General features: G+C 47.5%; 1 protein-coding gene across 1 annotated transcript in view; it reads right to left on the reverse strand.

Annotated features, from left to right (window-relative positions):
• LOC140187197 (syntaxin-binding protein 4-like) overlaps positions 1-19,229 on the reverse strand; it is a 104,553-nt gene extending 85,324 nt beyond the window's left edge. Inside the window, 6 exon segments of the mRNA XM_072242260.1 lie at positions 3,223-3,297; positions 8,178-8,247; positions 9,682-9,777; positions 14,138-14,211; positions 19,018-19,124; positions 19,127-19,229. Of these exon segments, the coding sequence (XP_072098361.1) occupies positions 3,223-3,297; positions 8,178-8,247; positions 9,682-9,777; positions 14,138-14,211; positions 19,018-19,124; positions 19,127-19,207 (503 nt within the window). The 5' untranslated portion in view covers positions 19,208-19,229.
• Between the last annotated feature and the right edge of the window lie 2,392 nt (positions 19,230-21,621).

The raw sequence follows: 21,621 nt of genomic DNA on the forward strand, positions 1-21,621 counted from the left end.
TGCTCCTATGTCTTGTGGTTTCTCAGATTATCAGGAGCCCTGTCTACCTATAAACAATTAACCTGCACCATTTCAGAGATCATCGGGGAATTTGTCATATTTACTGCAAGGAAAATATTCCGGAAAACAGAATGCCAGCGGGACTGCTGCAGAAGATTTGACTCTCCTTGTGTTTCCTGCTCAGTGCCTCCATGGTGCCTGGCTTTTAATTCACATCAGCAGGGTGATGTGCAGGGTTCATCTAATCACTTTAGGGGATGTGCACTGTTTCCGATTAGATTGCAGCTGATTCTCTGATTAAACAGGTCATGGACTAGCGATTTGTAGGCAGGCTATTTTTATCTACACTTCATCCCAGCATAAACCTGATCCCCTTAAATAAAAAGGTCAAGAGTCTGACAGCATGGAGTAAGACCCCATCAAGATGCAGGAACCTTCTGCCCTTTCCACCCACACCGCGGGTCCCTGGCCCCCCTCTGGTCCAGCTGAAACCACCAGACGCTCCAGCTGACAAGAGATTCTACAGATGCTGGGAATCCAAAGTACAAACTCAAAATGCTGCAGGAAATCGGCAGGTCAGGCAGCATCTGTGGAAATGAATAAACAGTCATCGTTTCAGGCAGAGACCCTTCATCAGGATTGGAAAGGAAGGGGGATACAAACACCAGAATAAAAAGGTGGGGGGGGGGGAGAAGGAGGACTAGCTGGAAATGATAGGTGAAGCCAGGTGGCTGGGAAGGAATCTGATAGGAGAGGAGAGTGGACCATAGGAGAAAGGCCAGAAGGGGGGCACCAGGGGGAGGTGACAGGCAAGTGAAGAGAAGGGCAAAGAGGCCAGAGTGGGAAATTGAGGGGGAATTTTTTTTTACTGAAGGAGAATCAATGTTCATGACATCAGGTTGGAGGCTACCCAGATGGAATGAGGAGTTGCTCCTCCACCCTGAGGGTGCCCTCATTGTGAGGAAAGAGGAAGCTATGGACCAACATGTTGGAACAAGAATGGGGATAGGAATTAAAATGGTTGGCCACTCTGAAATTCCGCTTTTGGCAGATGGCGTGGAAGTGCTCAACACTGTGTGCACAGGATTGTAGTAATAACAGGGACTCCAATGGACTGAAACCAACAAGGCATGAGGTAGCTCAACCATCAGTTTGAATTGCATTTCTCCAGCAGCTTATTACCTCAATGCCTCTTACAAGTGTGCACACATGCAATGAGTGACTGGTGGACAAAAGGGCATCAAAGAACCCATTCAGCCACTTCACGATCCACAATCCCAATGCCTTGCCTTTAAATGATTGTGACTGGCATTATTTGAAGGAGGAAGGTTGGCAAACATCTAACATCTTTGCCTGCAGTGTGTTTCTGAACCTCTAGTCCTTCTGAACAGAGGAAATTTACCAGGATGCTGCCCGGACTAGACAGCATGTCTTATGAAGCTGGATTCAACGAGCTCGGGCTTTTTTCTTTGAAACAAGGAGGATAAGAGGTGACTTGATAGTGGTGTACAAGATGATAAGAGGCACAGATCGAATGGACAACCAGAGACATTTTCTCAGGCTGGAAATGGCTCATACAAGGGGGTATAATTTTTAAGGTGATTGGAGGAAAATATAAACTTCACCATGGACAGACCCAAACCCGGCTTTGAAAGGAGGAGGGTTGGGCATAGATTTAGATTAGATTAGATTCAACTTTATTGTCATTGTGCCAAGTACAGATACAAAGCCAATGAAATGTAGTTAGCATCTGCCCAGAAATGCAAAGAATAGTGTTATTTACAAAATAACCACGAATAAAAAGTAAGTGCTACAGCACACAAATATAAAAGTACTGAGACAGTACAATATGGGTGCAATACTGCTTAGCGCTGTGATGTGAGGTTCACCAGGATCACAGCCTCTGGGAAGAAGCTCTTCCTGTGCCTGCTGGTGCGGGAGCGGAGGCTCCTGTAGCACCTACTAGATGGGAGGAGAATAAAAAGTCCATGGTTAGGGTGAGATGCATCCTTGATAATGCTTTTCACCCTGCCCAGGCAGCGTTTATGGTAGATGTTCTCAATGGTGGGCAGTTTTCACAACACGCTGGACTGCTTTGCGGTCTGATATGGGACAATTGCCATACCACACTGAGATGCAGTTGGTGAGTATGTTCTCAATGGTACAGCGGTAAAAGTCCGACAGTATCCTGGGACAGAGGTGAGCTTTCTTGATGCTCCGCAGGAAATAAAGGCGCTGTTGCACTTTTTTGATCAGGATGGAGGAGCTCAGGGACCAGGTGAGATCCTTGGAAATGTGGACACCAAGGAACTTGAAACTTGATACAGCAACCCCATCGTGTAAAAACCCAGAGCTACAGAAGCTCCAAAGACCTCATCACTAGGAGAGGAAGGATCTTCAAAGATGGCCCACACCCTGTGACAACTTGAAAGAATGGCCCAGGACAGAGGAACATGATGAGCTGCTGTCGGTGACCTATGCCCCCGAAGGGGTGATTAGCTTAAGGAGGAGGTGTCAGAAATAAGTTTTTAAAAAACGCAAGGTGGTGGATGTGTGGATTGCCCTGCCGGGGGTGATGGCAGAGGCAGATGCTTCAGGGATATTTCAGAGTCTTTAGATAGGCACATGGATGATAGAAAAATGGTGAACTATATCAGAGGGAAGGGTTGGATAGACCTTGGAGTATGTTAAAAGGTCAGCACAAGTTTGTGGACTGAAGTGCTGTGGCGTTTTATGTTCATACACCAGCTCAATAGAGAGGTTATTGCTGCAAGGGGAAGATCACACATCAAGACCTGACAACCCTTCTCATCATTTCACCACCAGCATCTAGTTGGATTTAAATTCTATTACTGAGCCGGAGCTTAGAAGGAATGGAATAAGGGAAAGGCAAAGCTTAAGCACACTAATCAGCTTAACTGGTAAAGTGATTTCTAATTAATTACTTATTAGAGTAAATCAGGAATAGAACATCTCTCTGTTCCACTGGGGACAGTCTGAGTCCCACCTTCACCAGAAAGACTAAAATCATGACATTGTCCTTTCATTAGCCACGGTCAACGAGATGTTGGAGCGAAGGGTCTGAAACCCTCGGCGTAATGTTGCACCACTGAAGCCCCTCAGCATTATATTGCACCACAGTCTAATCGTATATGTCGCAAATCCCAGTCTAACGACATTAAGGGGCTTAAGGATGAAGGAAAGAAGCAGAGCCTTTATTACCTGGATTCATCATCGCGAGCGATCAGCAAGGACATGTGGCTGGATGCTGAGGCGGTGCGCAGGATGTCCACAGCCCTGTAAAAGACCACAAACAGTTCACTTTAAGCACATGGCTTGATGGAGCTCACGGCCTGGGCAGCTCCAGACTGTGTTACTCTGGCTCAGAAAGAGCTCTCTGTACAACTATCTCAAACCAGTCGAGCAACCTCTTTCCTGGGCTAATCCGGACCAGCAACAATTCATTTTAAGCACATGTCAAACTTGTCTGTACTAGAACATAGAACAGTACTGCACAGGCATGCTGTTGGGCGTAAGCAATAAAACACCTAACTAAACTATAAACACACGAGGTTCTGCAGATGCTAGATTTCCAGAGGAACGCACACAAAATGCGAGAGGAACTCAGCCGTTCAGGCAGCATCTATGATTCAGGCCGAGATCCTTCATCAGGACTGGAAAGGAAAGAGGGAAGGTGCCAGACTGTGGTGGTGGGAAGGGGATAAAGTAAGCTGGGAGGTGATAGGTGAAGCCAGTTGGGTGGGGGAGGGGATAAAGTAAGCTGGCAGGTGATAGGTGGAAAAGGGCTGGAGAAAAAGGAATCTGATAGGACAAGAGAGTGGGCCATGGGAAAATGGGAAGGAGGTGGGGCACCAGGGGGAGGTGATAGGCAAATGAGAAGTGAAAAGGCAGGAAGGGGACCAGAGTGGGGAATTGAAAAGGGAAGGAAAAGGGAGGAAAATTGCTGAAAGTTGGAGAAATCAATGTTCACATCATCAGTTCACAGGCTACGCAGACAGAATATGACACGTTGCGGAGAATGACGTGCTAGATGTGGAGACTCACAGGGTAGAAGGGGAGGACAAGAGGAACACCATCCCCATTTACGCAGCAGGAAGACAGGGTGAGGGAGGATGTTTGGGAAATGGAGACGTGGATGAGGGCAGCATCAATGGTGGAGGAAGGGAAACCTGTTTTTTTGAAGAAGGAGGACATCTCAGATTTTCTGGAAAGCAAAGTCTTGTCTTGGGAACAGATGCGAAGGAGACAAAGGAATTGAGAAAAGAGAACAGCATTTTTACAGGACCACACACAAAGTGCTGGAGGAACTCAGCAGGCCAGGCAGCATCTGTGGAAAAAAGTACAGTTGACATTTTGGCCCGAAATCCTTCGGCAGGACTGATGGACATCGGCCCAAAACGAAGACTGTACTTTTTTCCCCTGGCCTGCTGAGTTCCTCCAGCATTTTGTGTGTGTTGCTCAGGTTCCCAGCATCTGCAGGTTTTCTCTTGTTTAGCATTTTTACAGGAGACAGATTGGGAAGAGGTATAGTCAAGATAGCCATAGTGGTCGGTAGTTTATAAAAGATATCGGTAAACAATTTGTTTCCAGAGATGTAGGCAGATCAAGAAAGGGAAAAGAGGCATCAGAAAAGGACCAAGTGAATTCAAGTTCAGGGTGGAAGTTGTTGGTGAAGTGCAGGGAGAGTTGGGAAGCATTACCAGACAAGGATTGAAACATAGGACTGTTCCACATAGCCAATGAGACAGACATAGCTGGGGCACATGCGAGTGCCCATAAGTACCCCTTGAACATAGGGTTGCCAACTGTCCCGTATTTGCCAGGACATCCCGTATATTGGGCTAAATTGGTTTGTCCCAAACGGGACCACCTTTGTCCCATATTTCCCCCGCCAAGGTACAACGTTCCTATGAAACCGTTCGTAAGCCGAAATGACGTAAAGCGCAGAAGCAATTACCGTTAATTTATATGGGAAAAATTTCTGAGCGTTCCCAGACCCAAAAAATAACATGCCAAATCATACCAATAACACATAAAACCTATAATAACACTAACATATAGTAAAAGCAGGAATGATATGATAAATACACAGCCTATATAAAGTAGAAATAATGTATGTACAGTGTATCATAATTGGGAACATTAAACCAAAACCGATATGTATAAAAAACAATCGGCACGTACACGCATGCGCACACAGGTGGCCACGCAAGGCTTCATGGTCATGGTAGTCTTTCTCGGGGTAAACACAGGTGTCCTGTATTTGACTGCTACTTTTGTCCCTTATTTGGGAGTGAGAAAGTTGGCAACCCTACCCTTGAGTGGGAGAAAGTGGGAGGAGCCGAAGGATAAATGGCTGAGCGTGAGGGCCAGTTTTGCCAGACAAAGGAGGATAGTGGTGAAGTGGAACTGGTCAGGTCTGTTGCCATGAAAGAAGCGGAGGGTTTTAAGGCCTTCTTGATTGAGGATAGAGCTGTTTAGGGACTGGACGTCCATGGTGAAAATGAGGCAATCAGGGCTAGGGAATTGAAAGTTGTTGAGGAGATCGAGAGAGCATGAGGAGAGTTGTGGATTTTTTAGTAGGTGGCAAGAGACTGAACGCAGTGGGATAAAATGAAGTTGAGATATGCAGACACAAGTTCAGTGGGGCCAGAACCGGTGGGCCTATTGGATAACCAGGCTTGTGGATCTTGGGTAGGAGGTAGAAACGCATAGTGCAGGGTAAGGGAACTATGACGTTGATGGCAATTGATGGGAGATCTCCAGAGCCAATGAGGATGGTGATTATGTCGGAGAAATGCCCTGATGGTGCTGAATGGGGTCCTTTTCAAGGGGTAGGAATGGGGAGGTGTCTGAGAGTTTCTACCTGGCTTCAACAAGGTAAAGGTCAGTCCACCACACCAAAACAGCACCCCCTTTGTCTGCGGGTCTGATGGTGAGGTTGGGACTGGTGCAGGGAGAGTGTGGAGGGCAGTGCATTCAGAGAACTAAACTGATCCCTTCTGTCTGCACAATGTCCATGTCCCTCTATTCCCTGCATATTCATGTGCCTACCCAAGGACCTCTTGTACGACTCTTCCCCACCACCTCAGGTAGTACAACCCAAACATTTACCACTGTGTAAAAAATCCTGCCCCACCCATCTCCTCTGAAATTACCCCCTCACTTTAAATTCATGCCCTCTGGTATTAGACATTTCAACCTTAGGAAAAAGATATAGGTTTTTTACTCTACTTATGACTCCCATAACCTTATAAAGGTCTATCACAAGGGGTCCTGGCCTGTAGTCCACAGACCCCTGGGTTAATGGTATGGCTCAGGGGCGTAAAAATGGTTGGGAACTCCTACTCCATCAGATCTCCTTTCAGCCTCCACCGCTTTGGAGAAAACAACCCCAGTTTGTCCAGCCTCTCCCTGTAGCTTGTGCCCTCTAATCCAGGCAACATCCTGGTGAATCTCTTCTGCACCCTCTCTGATCCAGGCAGCATCCTGGTGAATCTCCCCTGCACCCTCTCTGATCCAGGCAGCATCCTGGTGAATCTCCTCTGCACCCTCTCTGATCCAGGCAGCATCCTGGTGAATCTCCTCTGCACCCTCTCTGATCCAGGCAGCATCCTGGCGAATCTCCTCTGCACCCTCTCTGATCCAGGCAGCATCCTGGCGAATCTCCTCTGCACTCTCTCTGATCCAGGCAGCATCCTGGCGAATCTCCTCTGCACCCTCTCTGATCCAGGCAGCATCCTGGCGAATCTCCTCTGCACCCTCTCTGATCCAGGCAGCATCCTGGCAAATCTCCTCTGCACCCTCTCTGATCCAGGCAGCATCCTGGCGAATCTCCTCTGCACCCTCTCTGATCCAGGCAGCATCCTGGCGAATCTCCTCTGCACCCTCTCTAATCCAGGCAGCATCCTGGCGAATCTCCTCTGCACCCTCTCTAATCCAGGCAGCATCCTGGCGAATCTCCTCTGCACCCTCTCTGATCCAGGCAGCATCCTGGCGAATCTCCTCTGCACCCTCTCTAATCCAGGCAGCATCCTGGCGAATCTCCTCTGCACCCTCTCTAATCCAGGCAGCATCCTGGTGAATCTCCTCTGCACCCTCTCTAATCCAGACAGCATCCTGGTGAATCTCCTCTGCATCCTCTCTGATCCAGGCAGCATCCTGGTGAATCTCCTCTGCATCCTCTCTAATCCAGGCAGCATCCTGGTGAATCTCTTCTGCACCCTCTCTAATGCAGGCAGCATCCTGGTGAATCTCTTCTGCACCCCATCTAAAGTCTCTACATTCCTTCCTATAACAGGGAAAGTCAGGACAGAATGCAGAACGCAGAAGGTTGCGGACTCAGAAAGTTCCATCACAGCACAACCCTCCTTGCCATCGAGGGCTTCTTCAAAGGACAGTGACTCAAGAAAGCAGCATCCATTGTTAAAGATCCTCCCCAGCTGGGACATTAGGGAGAAGATAGAGGAACCTGAAGACCCGCACTCCACATTTTAGGAACAGTTTCTTCCACCCCACCACCAGATTTCTGAACGGTCTATTAACATTACCCAACTGTCATGGGTGACCTCTTTTAAAACATTCCAAAATCAGACTGGTCAAGATGACAGGTTTGAGGAGTGTCTCGGAGCAGAGTGGCAGAAAGGGGTCCCACAGAGACCGTGGAGAGGGGTTTGGAGGGGGTCCCACAGTCCGGTCAGAGAGGGTACTCAAGTGCGAGCACTTGCTCAAATGGCAAGGACCACGTCCACTTGCACAGTGAAAATGAGCGCTGGAGCGCCACGACCAAGGGGATTAATTGGGGAACACGACCGAGGGAACAGTTAGTCAGCACCATTGATGCCCCACAGAAAACATCCCATCTGGATGCACCGCGGCTTTGTATGGCAATGACTCGGTCTGCGACGGCAAGAGAGTTGTGGATACGGCTCAGCACATCACAGAAACCAGCCACCCCTCCGTGGATTCTGCCTCAGTAAAGCAGCCAGCATAATCATACCCCCCACCCATCCCAGACATTCTGGAGGGGAAGGGACGGGCCCCACAGAGCTGGTGGGGAGGAAACCACTGACCCCATGGAGAGGCTCTCAAAATTGGTGGCCATGCCAGCTTCAGGTGGAGACAGGGACATTGCTGCTTGGCACCAGACCACGTACCTTTCGTTCGTAACTCCAGCCAGGTCCTCTCCATTCACTTCCAAGATCAAGTCACCAGGCTGCAGTCGACCTGAAACAGAGGCAGAGATTAGATCCAAGAAGATCGAAAGATTAGCTTCATTTGTCAAGTGTACACCTTGTAGCTATACCCTCTCACGGGGAAAGCTTCGGGAGTAAACTCCGAGGAAAAGTCCAGAGCTGGAGACCTCAAGGCAGTCCTACATTGAGTTTAACATTGACTGTCAACTCCTGCAACGCCACTGGTGCCAGACTGTATTGGTCTTTGCCATTCCTGTGTGTGCAGAGGGTGGAGCTTGCTGTACGGACAACAGTTTGACCATATTGTACTGCCCAGGGTAGTGCAGACAGTTGGGACACAGGCCCGACAGAGGAGCCAGTCCAACCTCATGGCCCTCCCCCACTCCACTGGGCTGCTCTCGCACCAGGCAGGGCTGCCCCCACTGGAACGGCCATGTGTGCTGCCTCGCGCTGGCTGAGGTGAGGGGTGGCAGAGTAGCCCAGCAGTGTGCATGGCAGCATTGAGTCCAAGAGCCGCAAGGTAATGCTGCAGCTCTACAAAACTCTGGTTAGACCACACACCGAGTATTGTATTCCGTTCTGATCACCTCTCTATAGAACAGACGTGGAAGCTTTAGAGGGAGATTTACCAAGATGCTGACTGGATTAGAGAGCATGTCGTATGAGGACAGGTTGAGTGAGCTACAGCTATTCTCTGAAGTGATGGAGGATGAGAGGTGACTTGATAGAGGTACACAAGATGATAAGAGGCATAGATCGAGTGGATAGTCAGAGGCTTTTACTCAGGAAGGGAACTGCTAATATCAGGGGCATAATTTTGAGTGGATGGCAGGGTGGAGATGCATCTCTACCAAAGGAGGTGTAGGGCACTCCTTCTCTGCTAGCCTGCAGCTCACCCTCGGGCAAGGTGTAGCACCTGCTTAGCCCCCCGATCAGGGTCACGTGAAGCCATGGGTGCAGGTGGTGGATGGTTGAATGAACAACTGGTGCATATCACAAGTCACGGTTATGCCACCAGTGAAACCAGGCAGACAATCTCTGAAGAGTATTGATAATGGCTGGGGTCACCCGTCTCTACGCACACTGCCTAGAAAGCAGCAATGGCAATCCACTTCTGTAGAAAAATTTGCCCAAAACAATCATGGTCATGAGACCATGATCACCCATGTCACACCACACGGCACATGATGATGTCGATGATAATTTTAAGGTGATTGTTGGAAGATATTGGGGAGATGTTAAAGATAAGTTTTGTAGAGTGGTAGGTGCAAGGAATGTCCTGCTAGGGTGGTGGTAGAGGCAGATACATTGGAGTTTCATAAATCCCTTCGATGGGCACATGGATGACAGAAAAATGGAGGGCTATGTGGCAGGGAAGGGTTAGATTGATGTTAGAGTAGGTGTGGGCTGAAGGGTCTGTACTTCACTGTTCTATAAAATACAGCAGTAGACACTGTATGCTTACCATCGCTTGCTGCTATTCCACTCTGCAAAATACGCTTAACGTAAATTCCATACGCCTCACCGGTTTGTTCTTTAAACCCACCAATAACTTTAATACCTAAAACAGAGAAAAGAATTATGTATCAATTCTGTGTTGGCACTGCAACTTCCTGAGTCACAGCTTGCGACTTCTAGATGTCACTATTCCAACTGATCCAGTCGGCCTCCTTTTACTCTCTGTGAATGTGACCTCATCCGGACGTTTGCGCACAGTGGCATAGCAGTTAGCGTAACAGGGATCAATTCCCACTGCTGCCCAGGAGTTTGAACGCTCTCCCCGTGACTGCTTGGCTTTCCTCCCGCATTCCAAAGACATAGGGGTAGGGTCAGTGAGCTGTGGGCATGCTCTGTTGGCCCCCGAAGTGTGGCAACACTCGCGGGCTGCTCCTCAGACTCTATTGGTCATTAACACCAATGTCACATTTGGCGGGAGGAGAAGATGGCAGCGCGACGCAGCACGCGCAGCTCTCCGGTGAAATGATATCGTATTTGTAAGTAGGATGCCATGCACAATTCTGATTTGATGAAGACGGACGTGAGAAGCACGGAGGAACATCTGGAGAAACTTCTGAAATGCCCGGTTCGCTGCCGCTACGACTGTGCGATCGAGAATCTCTGGAGGGAAGGCCCCAAAATCCTCGGCTTTGCCTACTGCTGGCGGCCAGGGCCGGGGTCGAAGCGTTCGGCAGAGATGGTGCTCGGTATCGGAGGGGTGGTCGGAGGCTCAAAGTTTTCGGACGACTCAGGATCGGACTGTGGTCGGGCATGGCAGGGAGAGTTTTCTTCCTTCTCCCGTCTGCGTGAGATGTGGGACTTTCGAGAGACTTTGAACTTTTTTACCATGCCCATGGCCTGTTCTTCATCAAGTTATGGTATTGCTTGCACTGTTGTAACTATATGTTATAATTATGTGGTTTTCGCCAGTTTTTCAATCTTGGTCTGTCCTGTGTTTCTGTGATATCACACCGGAGGAATAGTGTATCATTTCTTAATGCATGCATTACTAAATGACAATAAGAGATGACTGCATGTCCTCATAATCTAATGTAATCTAATCTAATTCCACTGTATGTTTGGATAATTTGTACAAACGGCGCTAATCTTCAACTTGTATATTTATTTGTGTCGCCTCATCTTTGTAATGTCAGTCTGTAACGTGGGAGTCAGTGTAAAATGCGATATCAACATTGCTGTTTCTGACACACAACTGTCACAGTTTGCAGTGAGGGAGGGGTGCAGTGTAATTGGTCACACGAGTCTAACTGGGAGGATGGCATAGTAGCACAGTTTCAGCCTAACACTATTCTAGCACCAGAATGTGTGGTGAAACCCGCCCACCTCCGCCCAGCAAATCCTCGATGGTTATGCAAATGTCACATTTCACTGCATGTGTCCATATGGATGTGATAAATAAATCTGAACTTCCACAGGGCTTCAAAAGTAAACGAAATGCAGAGCAACACACACACACACACACGCACACAGAGCTGGAAAAACACAGCAGGTCAGGCAGCATCTATGGAGAAGAATACATAGTTGGGCTGAAACCCTTCATCAGGACTGGAAAGGAAGGGGGAAGAAGCCAGAATAAGGTTGGGCAGGGGGGTGGAAGGAGTACAAGCTGGCAGGTGATGGGTGAGACCAGGTGAGGGGCAAGGTGGATGGGTAGTGGGGGGGGGGTGAAGTGAGAAGCTGGCAGGTGATAGGTGAGACCAGGTGAGGGGGAAGGTGGGTGGGTAATGGGGGGGGGGAATGAAGTGAGAAACTGGCAGGTGATAGGTGGAAGAGATAAAGAGCTGAAGAAATTTAATAGGAGGGGGCAGTGGACCAAGGGAGAAAGAAAGAGAGCAACCAGAGGGAGGTGACGGGTAGGTGAGGAGAGAAAGGGTGAGAAGGGAGCAAGAAAGGGGAATGGAAAAAGTAAGAAAGGGTAAGGGAGAAATTACAGGAAGTTAGAGAAATCAACGTTGATGCTGTCAGGTTGGAGACTACGTAGACAGGATACGAGGTGTTGCTCCTTCAAATGGAGTTTGGCCTCATCATGGCAGTAGAGATGGCTATGGACAGACAGGTCAGAATGGGCGGGGGCAGCCACCGAGAGATCCTGCCTTTTGCAGTGGACGGAGGGTGGTGCTCAACAAAACAGTGTCCCGATCCAGGAGGGTTCTCACTGCTGTAGAGGGGGCTACACCGCGAGTGCTGAACATACTAGATGACTCCAACAGCGTGAAGAGTCGCTTCACTTGGAAGGACTGATTAGGGATGAGAATAGTGATGAGGGAGGTGGTGCAGCACTTGTCCTGCTTGCAGTGATAAGCCTAATCCAGTGTCTCCTCTGTTTCAGCAGGCATCACTCACACAGTCAGAGGGTGGAGAGTTCATGTCCCACTCAGGGCTTCAGTACAATACTGAGACTGCCTAATGTGGGACCAGTGTATATTGGGTCATTGATAGTTAGTGTAGGAGCCTGTGCTGCATGTTTATTATACGTATTGTGGTAACTAGTCACATTCACAGGGGTGTGATAAAAGCAAAGGGGTAAATTACGTATTCTTGCTTATTTTGTGGTAGTTTGTAGTTTAGGACCGGTGAAGGTCATATCTTTGCTGAGCACTGAGATGACACTCAATAATGCTTAAATGTATGTTTGCTAATTGCTAATTAAGGATTGAAATAGGGAGCTATCATTGGAGCTGTGGGTGTGTCACACAGGTATAAAAACTCTCTGGGGTCGCAGGCTGCCAGCAATTGTTTTGGTCTAGTTTTGGATTAGTGAGGACCCAGTGGGTCAAATCCAGATTAGCTTTATTTGTCACATATCAGAATCAGAATCAGGTTTATTATCACCGACATGTGACGTGAAATTTGTTAACTTAGCAGTAGCAGTTCAATGCAATACATAACACAGAAGAAAAAAATAATAAATAAGTAAACCTTATTCAGTATACTTTATACAGTATACATATAGTGAATAGATTAAAAATTGTGCAAAAAACTGAAATACTATATATATTTTTAAAAAGTGAGGTAGTGTCCAAGTGTTCACTGTCCATTTAGGAATCGGATGGCAGAGGGGAAGAAGCTGTTTCTGAATCGCTGAGTGTGTGCCTTCAGGCTTCTGTACCTCCTACCTGATGGTAACAGTGAGAAAAGGGCATGCCCTGGGTGCTGGAGGTCTTTAATAATGGACGCTGACTTTCTGAGACTCCGCTCCTTGAAGATGTCCTGGGTACTTTGTAGGCTAGCACCCAAGATGGAGCTGACTAAATTTACAACCTTCTGCAGCTTCTATCAGTCTTGTGCAGTAGTCCCTCCATACCAGACAGTGAAGCAGCCTGTCAGAATGCTCTCCACGGTACATCTATAGACGTTTTTGAGTGTATTTGTTGACATACTAAATCTCTTCAAACTCCTAATAAAGCATAGCAGCTGTCTTGCCTTCTTTATAACTGCATCAATATGTTGGGTCCAGGTTAGATCTTGACACCCAGGAATTTGAAGCTGCTCACTCTCTCCACTTCTGATCCCTCTATGAGGATTGGTATGTGTTCCTTCATCTTACCCTTCCTGAAGTCCACAATTAGCTCTTTCATCTTACTGACGCTGAGTGCCAGGTTGTTGCTGCAGCACCACTCCACTAGTTGGCATATCTCACTCCTGTACACCCTCTCATCACCAGCTGAGATTCTACCAACAATGTTGTATCATCAACAAATAGATGGTATTTGAGCTATGCCTAGCCACACAATCATGGGTATATAGAAAGTAGAGCAGTGGGCTAAGCACACACCCGAAGTGCACCAGCGTTGGTCGTCAGCGAGGAGGAGATATTATCACCAATCCACACTGATTGTGGTCTTCCGGTTAGGAAGCTGAGGATCCAGTTGCAGAGGGAAGTACAGAGGCCCAGGTTCTGTAACTTCTCAATCAGGATTGTGGGAATGATGGTATTAAATATACATATACATCGAAACATTGAAACAGATAATCAAATTGATCATTTATGTCAATGACCAACAGTCTGATGATGTGTCAGGGGCAATCCACAAGTGTTGTGAAGCTTCTTGCGCAAACATAGCATGCCCACAACTTACTAACCCTCAGCAATACACACACACAATGCTGGAGGAACTCAGCAGGTCAGGCCGCATCTATGGAAATGAATAAGCAGTCAACGTTTCAGGCTGAGACCCTTAACCGATATGTCTCTGGGATGTGGGAGAAAATGGCAGACACCTGGAGAAAACCCACACAGTCATGTGAGGACATGCAAACTCTTTACAGACAGCGGCGGAACTGAACCCTGATCTTACTGCTGGTGCTATAAAGCGAGGCACTAGCCGATGCGCTAGCGTGCCTCCCCGCCTGTCCACACGGGTGGATGTTACAGACGACACACCTGAGAAGCTCGTACTTACCCAGGCCATTCTCACAGTCAGAGAACACAATGCGTTGTACAGCCCGGTTGATTCCATAGGGTCCCATGATTGTCCTAAAGGGAATGTGTGCACAATAATTATTCACAAGAAACCTATAGTGAAGGAAAATAAAATCACTTCACCTGGGAGTCTGTCGGGGCCACCTACTATATTGGATATTCCCAGTCTGGCCTCCTCTACATCTGTGAGACCCGATGTGAATTGGGGGACAGTTCATCATGGACTGGGGGACCAATTCATCGAGCACCTTTGCTCCGTCGACCGCAAACGGCAGGGTTTCCCAGTGGTCACCCATTTACTTCCCCCAAGCAGTGAGGCTGATTAACACCTCCACCCAGTAACTCTACCACTATATTATTTCCGGTCAGTCACCTTGTGTACAGCCTCGTGAAACTTTATGGACACGCAATCAATGTATAGAAGCTACCTTATGCATTTATATTTATTGTGTGTTATTACTATGTACTTTATCTTGTGTATTTTTGTGCTGCATCAGATCTGGAGTAACAACTATTTCATTCCCCTTACATTTGTGTACTGGAAATGACATTAAATAATCTTGAATTTCAATTTGACTCCCCATTCCTATTCCAACATGTTGGTCCGAGGCCTCCCTATATTGCTATGAGGTCACTCTCAGGTTGGAGGAGCAACGCCTCATATTCCATCTGGGTAGCCATGGACCAACATCATTAAGCAAGGTTGCTTAGCGTTGCCCAGGTTTTCTGCATTTTGGATATGGACTCAGACTAGAGGCTTTCTTTTCCTCAGTCTACGTTTCTTAAAATTATAATTTGTGTTTATTGCCCGATCTTCTTTGTTATGTGCGTATGTGTTTGTGTGTGTGGGGGGGGGGCAATGTGCCTGTATCAGTTTAGTTAGTTTTTTTTGTGGGGGGAGGGCCAGAATTTTCCGGGTTGATGATTGTGCTGCCATTCTTTTCTTTCTTGGTTTTGTGGCTATCCGGAGAAGAAGTATTTCAGAGTTGTACATTTTGATAACAAATGAACGTTTTGAAGGGGTCCGTGGACCTCAGACTGGGAACTCCTGCTCTCTCTAACTTCTGGTCATTTCTACCCCCCCCACTTCTCTTTTTCCATTCCAGTTTCTCTCTCACACATTCTATTCTCCTCACCTATCCACGGATTGACATTCCGGAGTGGGAATGGGAAGTCAAACAGATTCTGTAATGTTTTTGGCGTTTATCTGAGTGCCCAAAATCAATTTACTCCTGTTTGTAGAGCCTGGTTCCGAAATAATCTCACTGGCTGCCTTTTATTATCTCATAAACCGATCAAGCAGCGGAGGGGGCAGAGAGCAGTCTGCAGACGAGAGCAAACACTGAGCAGATACCCGGTGACCGAGTATCAGTGAGTGTCACCCAGCCGGTATGGGAACCTGTCCACAGCAAACACCTCTCTCCACTGACGGGAAACACACAGGAGACAGGATATCAGTTCAAAGGAGGTCACACAAGTTTCAGAAACAGATGCATACAGAGGATTTAGCAATGTAAATAATTCTATCATCCAAATATGAGTATATCTGAATTTGCCAAGTTCACAAATCTATTGAATTGAATTAAATTGACTTTATTTCCTATACATGACAAGTAAAAATCTTTACATCTCCATCTAAATGTGCAATGTGCAATTTACAGTAATTTAGAATAAGTAGTATCTACAACAGGACAGTCAATATAACGTAGAACCACAATAGTATCAGCGTGAATTAATTAGTCTGATGGCCTGGTGGAAGAAGCTGTCCCAGAGCCTGTTGGCCCTGGCTTTTATGCTGTGGTACCGTTTCCCGGATGGTAGCAGCTGGAACAGTTTGTGGTTGGGGTGACTCGGGTCCCCAATGATCCTTCGGGCCCTTTTTACACACTTGTCTTTGTAAATGTCCTGAATAGTGGGAAGTTCACATCTACAGATGTGCTGGGCTGTTTCTTAAAACTGAATCTTCGGAAAAAAAAAAGTCCTTCAAGGAAACAAGTTGCAATAATTTTACTTAAAATGGTGTATTGATAAAACTTTCAATATAAATCTCAGAACACAGAACTGTACAGGCCCTTCCGCTCACGATGTCGTGCTGGCACTGTAACCTATTCCAAGATCAATCTCGCCCTTCCCTCCCACATAGCCCTCCATTTCTATAATCCATGTGCTTGCCAGAAGTCCCTAATGTATCGGCCTCTACCCCCAGCCCTAGCAGCATGTCCACCAGCAGCAGCAGAACACCTTTCCCCCTCCCACCCACAGACAGCTCTCCAACCGCACCACCCCAGCAGTGTGTTCCATGCACCCACTACTCTGTAAAATAACCTTCCTCTGACATTCCTCACCCCCCCATACTTTCCTCCAGTCACCTCAAAATGATGCCCCTCATATTAGCCATTTCCACTCTGGGAAAAGTCTCTGGATCTGCACTCGAGCACAAGTTGCAAATGCTTAAGTCGACGGAGGCAGAACAAACATAGGCAGTGTGTGACTGTGCGTGCCACCATCACCTGCTCTAGCTGTGTCGTGCAGAGTATATTGACTCGTTACATCATCGTCTAGTACGGAAACACCAATGCCCTTGAATGGAAAGTCCTACAAAAAGTAGTGGCTGCAGCCCAGTCCATCACAGGCATAGCGCTCCCCACCATTGAGCGTGTTAACATGGAACGCTGTCGTAGGAAAGCAGCATCCACCATTAGGGACTCCCACCTCACAGGCCATGCTCACTTCTCGCTGCTGCCATCAGGAAGGTGGTACAGGAGCCTCAGGACTCACACCACCGGGTCCAAGAAGTGTTATTACACCTCAACCATCAGGACCCACACCACCATGTCCAGGAACAGTTATTACCCCTCAACCAGAGGGGATACGTCACTCACCTCATCACTGAATGGTTCCCACAATCTATGGGAACAGCCCATCAAGGACTCCTCATCTCATGCTCTTGCTATTTATTGCTTATTATTACTTTTTTTTTGTATTTGCAGACTTTGTAACCTTTTACACAGTGGTTATTTGTCCAGCCTTCCATTGATTCTATTGTGTTTCTTGGATTTACTGTGTATGCCACAAGAAAATGAATCTCGGGGCTGTATATGGTTGACGTAAATTTACTTTGAACTTAGAACTGATAGACCCTGGCAGGCAGGACTCTCTTACACACACACACACTGCACCAGCAGCACCATGACAATCACTGACACATGGAAAAATGTAACAATGTGCAGACACCCGAGGTCCACACAGCAGACACATCCAATATTGTGCTCAGAACTGGCCGTCTCATTATAGGAAGGATATGGAGACCTCAGAGAGGGTGCAGAGATTTACCAGAATTTCTACCTGGATCAGGCTTATGAGGGAAGCTTGAGCAAGCTAGGGTTCTCTCTTTAGAGCAAAGGAGGATGAGAGGACACTTCCAGAGGTGTACAAGACGTTCAGAGGTATCAAGTAGACATCCAGATAATTTCTCCCGCCCCCCCCCCCCCCGGCCAAAATAGCTCATACCAAGGGGCATGATTCTAAAGTGGTTGTAAGTGAATGGAGGCAAGACCAGGGAGATGTCAGAGGTAGGTTTTTACACACAGAGTGGCGAGTTTGGGGTTCTTGCTGACAGGGCTGGTGGTAGAGGCAGATTAGGGACATTTAAGAGACTGGTAGGTAGGCACATGGATGACAGAAAGGTGATCTGTGTGGGAGGGAGGGGTCAGTCGGCACAACTTCGTGGGCTGAAGTGCCTGGCTGCGTATGACTATCGCGTGTACCGAGATTCAAGATCAGATCAGTACACAGTGCACTGAGGTAGAAGAAGGTAAAGCAGTAACAATGCAGAATAAAGTGTTCAGAGCTGTAGAGAGAGTACCACGTTCAGTACACACACACACACACACCCGCCACAGAGCTCGGCGAGCCCGCCAACAGTGAGATACTGTACACGGCGCTCGGGGACACACACGAGGTGACTACAGAAACGAGAGGAAAGGCTATGCAGAACCACGTGGACGGACACACACACACACACACACACACACACACACACACACAGTCTCACACACACACACACAGTCTCTCTCACACACACACACACACACACAGTCTCTCACACACACACACACACACACACACACACACACAGTCTCTCTCACACACACACAGTCTCTCTCACACACACACACAGTCTCTCACACACACACACACACACACACACACACACACACACACACAGTCTCTCACACACACACACACACACACACACACAGTCTCTCTCACACACACACACACACACACACACAGTCTCTCACACACACACACACACACACACACACAGTCTCTCACACACACACACACACACATACACACACACACAGTCTCTCACACACACACACACACACATACACACACACACACACACACCCGGGGTCAGGGGTTCAGGAACAGTTATTACCCCTCAACCATCGGGCTCTTGAACTAGTAGGGATCACTTCACTCCCCCACAACACTGAACTGTTCCCACAACATATGGACTCACTGTCAAGGACTCGTCATCTCGTGTTCTCGATATTTATTGCTTTTTATTTGTATCTGCACGGTTTTGTCCGTCCTGATGGGCGGCCTTTCATTGATTCTGTTATGGTTCTTGGATTTATTGAGTATGCCCGCAAGAAAGGGTTGTACATGTTGACATATACGTACTCCGATAATAAATTTACTTTGATCACACTCCCGGCACGTACAGTTGGGCAGGTATAGCCAACCCGTGGACAGTACACTGGGTCCGGGTCGGTCGGTCGGTCTGTCTGTCTGTCTGTCTCTCTCTCTCTCTCACACACACACACACACACACACACACACACCTACCAGTACAACAGCGACAGTCCATCGAAGCGCTCGGGCTCTGCCTCCTCGGACTGAGACAGTAAAGACATGCTGATCGGCGGCTGCGGACTCCGTGCCCCCCTCTCTCCCTCTCTGCAGCCGGCAAGGAAAACGCCGTGTACCGTCCAGCCCAGCGGGCCGGGCCAGCCGCTGGACGACAGCAGAGTTTCATTTATACAGCGCCTGTCGCCACCTCGGGACGGCGCAGGGCGAACTGCAGCCAATGACAGGCGTGGCCACGCTTGCGATCCTGGCAACTACAACTGACGTCTGCGCCGAGGTCGCTCCCACTTGGATAGAGTGCCTCCATTCACGGGTGAACTTCTTCCACCAAGCGGGGACTGCGGGCACCTCTGTCCACCCACTCAGATGATTCAGAAACACCCCCAAATCTCGGACACGGGAGATGCTGGAAATCGAAGAGCAACACACACGATATGCTGCAGGAACTCAGCAGGTCAGGCGGCATCTTTGGAGAGGACTAAACGTCTATTTCCGTCCGTAGGCGCTGCCTCGCAGCAGCGTGGCAAGGCAGGAGTTAAGAGATTATGCAGGCGAGGATGGGTATAAACAGTGTACAGTCAACCCAAGCGGGACAGGTCTCTGAACAACATCGCTCGCTGGGCGAACGACTGCACCTTGTTGGGATTCAAGGCAAGGATGCAGACTAACTATTGGTCAACTTGGCCATATTTAAATTACTTATTTGCATAATCAATCACCAGTCACAATACAACAGTACAGGTATTATTAGCCAAGAGTATCGACATTGGCTATTAACACTTGCATTACCATAATTTAATTGGTGATTGATTATGCAGGTAAGGACTTTAAATATTCATAAGTTGACCAATTAGTCCATATATGTATCCAACTCAAAAGTGCAAAGTAAATTTGTTATCAAAGTACATATATGTCACTGTGAACAACCCTGAGATTCATCTTCTTGCAGGCATTCACTGAAAATTTAAGAAACAATAGAATCAATGAAAAACCATACCCAACAGTACGTAGAAACAACGAATGTACAAAAGATTAAAAATAAATAAATAAACAAACAAGCAAGCAAGCAAGCAATAAATATTAAAAACATGGGGTGAAGAGTCCTTGAAATTGGGTCCATAGGTTATGGGAACAGTTGAGTGATGGGGCAAGTGAAGTTGAGTGAAGATACCCCTTTGGTTCAAGAGCCTGATGGTTTAGGGGTAGTAACTGTTCCTGAAGCTGATGGTGCGAGTCCTGAGGCACCTGTATCTAGTCAAGGTTGAAGTGAATTATGTTTAAAAGAGAGACAATTAACGGAGTGGGCTGAAATTTTTCATGTTTCCATGCTGTAATTGTTATATGGTTATATAACAATTACAGCACGGAAACAGGCCATCTCAGCCCTTCTAGTCCGTGCCGAATGCTTACTCTCACCTAGTCCCACCGACCTGCACTCAGCCCATAACCCTCCATTCCTTTCATGTCCATATAGCTGTCCAATTTTACTTTAAAAGACAATATTGAACCTGCCTCTACCATTTCTGCTGGAAGCTCGTTCCACACAGCTACCACTCTCTGAGTAAAGAAGTTCCCCCTCATGTTACCCCTAAACTTTTGCCCCCTAACTCTCAACTCATGTCCTCTTGTTTGAATCTCCCCCACCCTCAATGGAAAAAGCCTATCCACATCAACTCTATCTAGCCCCCTCATAATTTTAAACACCTCTATCAAGTCCCCCCTCAACCTTCTACGCTCCAATGAATAAAGACCCAACTTGTTCAACCTTTCTCTGTAACTTAGGTGCTGAAATCCAGAAGACGTCAACCGAGGAAGTGGTGTACGCAGGCACCAAGTAAAGCGATGAGGGAGATTAAAGCATTGAGGCAAGTGCTAGCTGCCTGTCTTTTGACGGCTCTGCTGTGGAGAGGGAACAATCTGCTGCTGGGCCCAGTGTTGCACAGGTTTTCTGCAGGAAGGGGATTTGGTGGTCGATGTGCCTGTCCCGATTTGTTTGGTTTTTTTTGTGTGGGAGAAAGGATTTGGGGGTTGACGTGCCTGTTCCATTTTTGCTCGTTTTCTTTTGCAGGGAGGAGTGATTTTGGGGGTTGATGATCGCGGAGCCTTTCTTTTCTTTCTTGGCTTCATGGCTACCCAGAGAAGAAGAATTTCAAGTTGTATACTTTGATAGTAAATGAACCTTTGAAAAATGGCCATCAGATTTCTCAATGACCCATGAACACTTCCTCAATATTCTGCTCTCTTATTGCACTCATTTAGTTTTTTAATATATCTTATTAACTTAGAGTATTTTTTAAAATTGTACTGCTGCCACAAAGCAACAGATTTCATGACACACTCTAATTAAGAAATATTTGAATGGGCTTGGAATGATATGGGCCAAGCACAGGTGAATGGGACTAGTTTAGATGGTTGGGCTGAAGGGCCTGTTTCTGTGCTCTGTAACTGCAGCAAAGAGACATGAACGCACCTCCCAATCTCCACCACAACTGCAGGGGCCTCCCAAGGTCAGAGGTCCTCTGGAGGGCAAAGTCCAAGTGAGTCCTGGATGATACCCAAAGCTTGGCAACGGCCAAAGGTCAA

This window comes from Mobula birostris, chromosome 24 (genome assembly GCF_030028105.1).
Source record: "Mobula birostris isolate sMobBir1 chromosome 24, sMobBir1.hap1, whole genome shotgun sequence".
Lineage (NCBI taxonomy): Eukaryota > Metazoa > Chordata > Chondrichthyes > Myliobatiformes > Myliobatidae > Mobula > Mobula birostris.